Source organism: Merops nubicus, unplaced genomic scaffold, assembly GCF_000691845.1.
Source record: "Merops nubicus isolate BGI_N331 unplaced genomic scaffold, ASM69184v1 scaffold2729, whole genome shotgun sequence".
In the NCBI taxonomy this organism is placed as follows: Eukaryota; Metazoa; Chordata; class Aves; order Coraciiformes; family Meropidae; genus Merops; species Merops nubicus.
In genome coordinates this window covers 9342-16396 of record NW_008629999.1, presented here as the reverse complement: position 1 = coordinate 16396, position 7055 = coordinate 9342, and the positions used below count along the sequence as shown (strand labels likewise).

General features: G+C 47.6%; 1 protein-coding gene across 1 annotated transcript in view; it reads left to right on the top strand.

Moving 5' to 3' along the window:
* Positions 1–7055, top strand: part of ERO1L (ERO1-like (S. cerevisiae)) — a gene marked incomplete at its 5' end in the record, with an annotated part of 20978 nt that overhangs the window by 6429 nt on the left and 7494 nt on the right. Inside the window, 7 exons of the mRNA XM_008947103.1 lie at positions 225–344; positions 1345–1428; positions 3432–3470; positions 3910–3986; positions 4078–4151; positions 4282–4402; positions 5436–5482. Coding sequence (XP_008945351.1) covers positions 225–344; positions 1345–1428; positions 3432–3470; positions 3910–3986; positions 4078–4151; positions 4282–4402; positions 5436–5482 — 562 coding nt within the window. The remainder of the gene's footprint in view (positions 1–224; positions 345–1344; positions 1429–3431; positions 3471–3909; positions 3987–4077; positions 4152–4281; positions 4403–5435; positions 5483–7055) is intronic.

Genomic DNA, 7055 nt, shown 5'->3' with positions numbered 1-7055 from the left:
GAGGTTGGCCGGGGCTCTGAGCAACCTGCTCTAGCTGCAGATGTCCCTGCTCAGGGCAGGGAGCTTGGAATAATTACCTTGACAGGTCCCTTCCCACCCAAACCAGTCTGGGATTCTGTGACTTGCAGGTAAAAAAAAAAGTGAGTAGTTTTCTTGTCAGCAGTGTTAAAAAGTGCTGGCTGAATTGTTAATATTTGTTTGTTTTGCTGTTTTTTATCCAACAGGTTACTGGTCATTTAGATGACTGCACCTGTGATGTGGAAACCATTGATGCCTTCAACAACTACAAGCTTTTTCCTAGACTGAATGAACTTCTGGAAAGTGACTATTTTAGATACTACAAGGTAATTTTCTCATACAGGAATTGTATTCCATTCATGTTGTATGCTGTTGCTTACTTTTTTTTTAAATAATAAGTCTTCCTTGAAGTTATTACTGGGCTTTTTAAGATCAGGTACCCTCATTTTAATACTGATTTCTGACAATGCAGTCAGTGAGTGCAGCTCTTCTATTGTCAGGAGAAACTCAATGTGGTACTACATCCTTCTAAAATAAACTACATGTTTTTAAAGACAGAGAATAGATGAGTTCCACTTGGAAGGGACCTACAGTGATCATCCAGTCCAACGGCCTCACCATGCCCCATCTTCTTGCCCCCTGGGGCCCTTTAGCTCTTGCTCAGCATTGATCAGATCCCCTCTGAGGCTTCTCTTCTCCAGCTGAACAGCCCCAGGGCTCTCAGCCTGTCCTGGCACAGAGATGCTCCAGCCCCTCAGCAGCTTTGTGCTGGGCTCTCTCCAGTAATTCTTTATCTTGACCTGGGGAGCCCAGAGCTGGCCAGAGTCCTTCAGAGTTGACCTCACTAGGACAGAATAGAGGGAGAGGAGAACCACCCTCAACCTGCTGACTCTTCTTCATGCACCCCAGGAGACCGTTGGCCTTCTTGGCCACGAGGGCCCACTGCTGGTCATGAGGAACTTGCTGTCCCTCAGCACTCCCAGGTCCTTCTCTGCAGGACCCCTCACCTGAACTGGTGCAGGAATCATTTGTCCATGCTTGCAGGGCCCTATGCTTGCCCACACTGAACTTCATTAGGTTCTTCTCTACTCAGCTCTCTATTCTGCCCAGATCACTACTAAATACTAACACAAGTCAAGACTAAACACTAACACTCAAGTGTTACTAAAGTGACTCGAGTGTGATGGACTTTAAGGTAAGTAACACCATCTGTTTCCACCCCCCTGCACACAAACTTGCACTGAGTTCTGGTATCCCAGGTCTTGCATGAAGATGTGGCTTGATCCCACAGAGGAGATGTGTAATTGGACAATATGGTTTTTGTAGGTAAACCTAAAGAAGCCGTGTCCTTTCTGGAATGACAGCAGTCACTGTGGGATAAGAGACTGTGCTGTAAAGCCCTGCCCATCTGTAAGTACCAAAGCCATCCTCTTGCCTCTTTTCTGTATTGGGCTTTTCCAGACCAAGTGGGAGAAACAGGCAAACAACTGACTCCTCTCATTGCTGCTGCAGCAAAACTGTGGCTCTGAGGGAGCTTTCTTAGGTGCTGGTATCCTTGAGAAAGGCCAAAATGCTAAATTCTGAGAGTTTAAAGAAAGGCCAGGCTTTTAATAGCTGAATGGCTGAAAACTTGTCCTGGTCCCTCTCCTATTTTTGGTATTAATGAGGTGGTTTGGGGGCAAACCTGTTGTTGTTACAAGAGGTGCCTTGCAGATCCTTGAGGTGAGGCATTGGCCCAGGCTGCCCGGGGAGCTGGTGGAGTCCCCATCCCTGGAGAGGTTCCAAAAGACATGTAGACATAGCACCTGTGGACATGGTTTAGTGGTCATGGTAGTGTTGGATTGATGATTTGACTTGATAATCTTAGGGGTCTTTTCCAACCTTAATGATTCCATTAATTGCCAGGATATTCACTCTGTTGGCCCATGAGCCACACTGTGGGTTGCACTTTTGGCTGACAAATTTGCCCAGGCCCTTTCCAGCCCTCCCTGTAGTGAAATGGCTCTTTCCCAAGTGCAAAAGCAAACACTCTTATCCCTGTATCCTGGACAAAATGGTTTGTTCACTGACCTACAAGACAACATCTGGAATGCTAGTGTCTGCCTGACAAGAAGGGGAAGAGAAAGCAAGTGAACCAGAATGTGGTTGCTGGTTGGATAGGGGTGGTGCAGACCCCACCCAGCCTGGCTTTGTGGCTTGACAGCCAGCAGCAGCTTGTCCTACCCCTTCACTCTGGGTCTGTGGGGCAGTTTCTCCACTCATGGTGTGTGGAAGGCCATCACACTGACATGATGAGGGCCCTTGGTGAGAGACACCCCAGTCACTCCTTGCCTGCCTGTTTCCAGCTCAGTGGTTTAATTTTGTGTGTTGTTTAAAATCTTCTGTGGTGAAGCTGGTGTCTGTCCCCATCACTGATGGGACACCTTGGAACAACCTGGTATGAGTGTGTGAGTGGTCATCACATATCAGGTGAATTCATTTGTCTTGCTCAGCAACCACCCTACCCCTCAAACCAGCATCCTCTGCTTCCCTAGTCTTCAAAAAGCACCTATTACAGACCCAAAATGGAATGATGATTTTTTGTTTTGTTTTCCTCAAAATATCCCTATATTTTGTTTGAATACTTTTTTCCTTAAAAAGGGTGGTTTTGGTAATGAGTATGTCCAAAGTGGCAGAATAATCTTACAGTCACATTAGTGGTAGCTTTAAGAGCTATGTCATTGCTGGTTTTAATTATTTTGATTTGGGTCCATTTCTTGCTGAATGCAACAAAAATAACTCATTCACTGCTTAATTTTTCTCATCCTGTGCTCTCACCATTGTTGCACTTGCTCTGCAGTGTAGAAGTGGGTTTCTTGCTTTCCTACTGGTGGAGGAGATGGAAGTGGAGGAGATTTGAGGGCCTGAATGGCTTGTGGCCTTCTGCTGGGTTGTGTGGGGCTGGGGAGCCTGATGTTACCTGATGGAATGTTAGAAGGGAAGTTGTGGAATGACGTGTGCCAGGGGCTGGCAGATAAAAGCTCTGAGGAAGCCCCTGGGCTCCCAGCAATGCCAGGATACAGGATGCCAGCCAGCAGCTGGCCAGAGGCAACTCCAGCTCCTCTGGAGTTTATATTGGCTTCCCCAGCCTCACCCCTGAGTAAGCAAAACATCACCTGATGTAGCACCCGTGGAAGGCTGCTGGCCTTTGGCGAAGAGGAGTCTTGTGAAAAATCAAAAAATAAAACACCCAGGATATTGCTTAAGTTTAGTCTGTGGAGGAGCCAGAAGTTGGATGTGTTGTAAGCTGAGCCAAGTGCTTGGATGACCTTGTAGCTTCTAGAAACTGTGGTAACCTTCCTGATCTTTCTCAAAGAAGAGGCTGCAAGGCCCATCAGCCCCACGTGCAGCACATGCTCAATTTTGTCTTGCAGGAGGAAGTCCCTGATGGGATCCGGTCCGGAAGCTACAAGGTGGGTGTGTCCACGTGCTCAAAGTGGTGCCACTTACAGGACCAGGTTTGTGTCACCACGGCTGCCTTCATCAGATGGGCACTATTTGTTGGGATGCCCTTCCTGGCTAAATTTTTACCCTCTTCAAGTGTTTGGCATGTTGCAGAGCCTTTGAGGTGGCTGTCCTGGGGTCAGGTATTCCCCTCTGCCCACATAGGGCAGCTGAGGTTCTCCAAGAGCAGGTCTCATCAGGCAGGACGTGCTCCCACAGCAGTGCCAGAGGCTGCTGTGAGTCCTTGCCACAGTCACCACAGACATCCTGAGGAAATACAGGGTGGGATGAATCATAAACGTGTTTCTATATCTTTAAAGTGTTGAGTGTGCTCAAGTCAGAATTCTGACAGCAGAAAAACTGCTTTTTAATCCTCCCCTCTCCCCACCCCTTTGCTTTTCAACCCAGTATTCAGAAGAAGCCAATAATCTTGCTGAAGAATGTGAAGAAGCCAAGAGACTTGGAGCTGTTGATGGCTCGTTGAGGTTTGACTCCTTTTCCCACAATCCTTACTTGTCTAAAAAGGGGACCCACTCTCCGTGCTCCTCCTGAGAGCCTTTTTCCCTTCCTCTGCAGCAAGGAAACCCAGCAGGCAGTGCTCCAGTGGACAAGGCATGATGATTCTTCAGACAGCTTCTGTGAAGCTGATGGTAAGGGCACCTGGCAGACCTCACAAGTCTTGTCCTGGGACTGCTCTGTGGGTGGAGGGGTGGCTGGGTCAGCCTTGGAAGATGTTTTTCTTCAGAAGTTTCTGTCACTGAGCTGTGCTCTGCTCCACAGACATCTACTCTCCTGATGCAGAGTATGTGGATCTACTCCTGAATCCTGAACGCTACACTGGCTACAAAGGGCCAGATGCCTGGAAGATCTGGAACAGTATTTATGAAGAAAACTGCTTCAAGTAGGTGCTCTGGGAGACAGGCTCCACAAGCCTGCAGGTGCTGGTTTTTGCAGAGGGGCTGTGTGTGCTTTAACTGCTCTGTTAATCCCTATGTAAGGAAAGCTGAGAGACCTGGAGAAGAAAGGTGGGTTGGTGGTTGGACTTTGATCTTAGAGGTCTTTTCCAACCTTAATGATTCTGTGATGCTATGATTCTATGACCACTGGTGCTGGCACACAGGACTGGTGGGCACTGGTCTGTAGCCTCGCCTGCTATGGTCTCTCTGGGTCATTAGATCATCACAGATCCATTAGCATCTGTGCTGAGCTTTCCTGGCTGTTTTTTCTAAAAAGAGAAGGGCATGGGGGAAGAAAGCCATATTTTGTTCTACCCCTTTTCTGTCTGAGCAAGGCTAAAATGCAGAAGGAGTTCTAAGAACTCCTTAGGCTAACTCCTTAGATCTAAGAACTCCTTAGGCTGTTTCACAGAATGACAGAGTCCCAGGTTGGAAGTGACCTCAGGGATCATCTGGTCCAACCTTTCTTGGCAAAGGCACAGTCTAGACAAGCTGGCCCAGCACCCTGTCCAGCTGAATCTTGAGAGTGTCCAACCCTGGGGACTCCACTACTTCCCTGAGAAGATCATTCCAATGGCTCATTATCCTTGTTGTGAAAAGCTTTCCTCTTGTGTCTAATTGGAATCTCCCTAGGAGCAACTTGTACCTATCTCCTCTTGTCTTTTCCATGTGACTCCTTGTAAAAAAGGGATTCTCTGTCATTTTGTAGCCACCCTTTCTTTGACAGCAGAGAAGTAACTGCTTCTGCTGTGCTCTCTTTCTGCACAGCAAGGAGACAGTCACTTACCTTATCACAGCTCAATGGGTGGCATTTTTAGATGTTTTCCCAGCTATATTTCTGCTCAGCCTTTTCATCTGGCTGGAGAAAACTGCATATTGAAGAAATCATAATACTCTAGTTTGCACACAAATCTCTGTTAATTCTGCTGGGAACTGACTTTAAATTCCTTTTTTTTTTTTTTTTTCCCCTCCTCTTAGGCCTCAGAATGTAAAAAGACCTTTGGCATCTGGTAGAGGTGAGTCATTTATTTATCTCACTGATTAGCAGCATACTGATCCTAGCTCCAGGAACAATAAATGTTCTTGGAGCTTTTTCTGCTGAATGAGAAATGTGTTGTAGCTCTTGTTTGAGTGTAGAATTCCATGGCTAATGCAAGGACACCTGGAAGTGTGAGATCACAGAAAGAAAAAGCCTCATCCTCCACTCCTGGAAGCAAAGGGAGCTTTGGAGGGACTTGGGAGCAGGACTGAACTTTGAGCTCTTCCTGTGTCCCTGGTTTCCTTACTCAGCAATGCCAAACCGTCTGTGATGGACTGAAATGAGAACCTGGCTGGGATCCTCTGTGGAAACCATCCAGGAAGAGAAACTCTGCCCCAGAGACCAAGTAAATGAAAGTGGGGAAGGGTTTTGGAAGCACAAGGGCTTCTTGCCCAAGAGACAGTTGTGTCCCTTTTTCTGGTCTTTGCTCCAGCTGTGTGGTGGCTTTATTTGACAAATGTTGATCCCTGCATTGGTCAGGTTATTTGGGGGTGTTGCTTATCCAGTTTATCCACTGCTGTAGTTTGAGACAATGTTTTCTGTCTTCAGACTAGTCCTAAACCTCCCCAGAGAGGCTCGTTCTCCTCAGAGCAGGTTAACAGAGCAATCGTAAGGCTTGGGAGTTTCACTTGGCTCATGTGTCATTTTTATCTCCTCTTTTCTCTCCCTCCACCACTTGTGCTGCTTTTCCATGGGGAGATGATGGAGGTGAGTGGTGCTCTGTTTGGTTTCACTGCTAACAGGCCCAAACGTGGCATCCTTGTCATGCTGTCACGAGCTGTGCTGTTAGATAATGCATCCGCTTACAAAAATCATCATTCAGGCAAAAGCAGAAGTTCTCATGAAATTCTGCTGTGTGTAGAACCCTGTGAGACATCCTTCTGAGCTCCCTGGCCCTGAGGCCAGCCCAGCCTTGTGTGGGGGCCCTAAAAAGCACCAACAGATCTTAAGGTGTTTTTTTTTTACCTTTTTAAGAGTACAAGATGTCTTTGAAGATAAAGTGAGGTATCATAGAACCATTAAGGTTGGAAAACACCTCTAATATCAAGTCCAACCATCAGCCCAACACTACCATGACCACTAAGCCTTGTCCCAAAGTGCCACATCTACACTTGTTTTGAACCCCTCCAGGGATGTGGACTCCAGCACCTCCCTGGGCAGCCTGGGCCAAGGCCTCACCATTCTGCTAGGAAAGAAATTCTGCCTAATATCCAATCCAAATCTCCCGTGGGGCAACTTCAACCCATTTCCTCTTGTCCTATTGCTGGTTAACTGGGAGAAGAGACCAACTCTCACCTCATTCCAGCCTCCTTTCAGGGAGTTGTAGAGAGCCAGAAGGTCTCCCCTCAGCCTCCTTTGCTCCAGGCTCAGCACCCCCAGCTCCCTCAGCTGCTCCTCACAAGCCATGTTCCCCACACCCCTCCCCAGCTTCGTTGCCCTTCTCTGGACCTGCTCCAGCCCCTCAAGGTCTTTCTTACCTTGTGGTACCCAAACCTGACCCCAGTGCTCAAGCTGAGGCCTCCACAGTGCTGAGGCCATAGGGGACAATCTCTACCGTA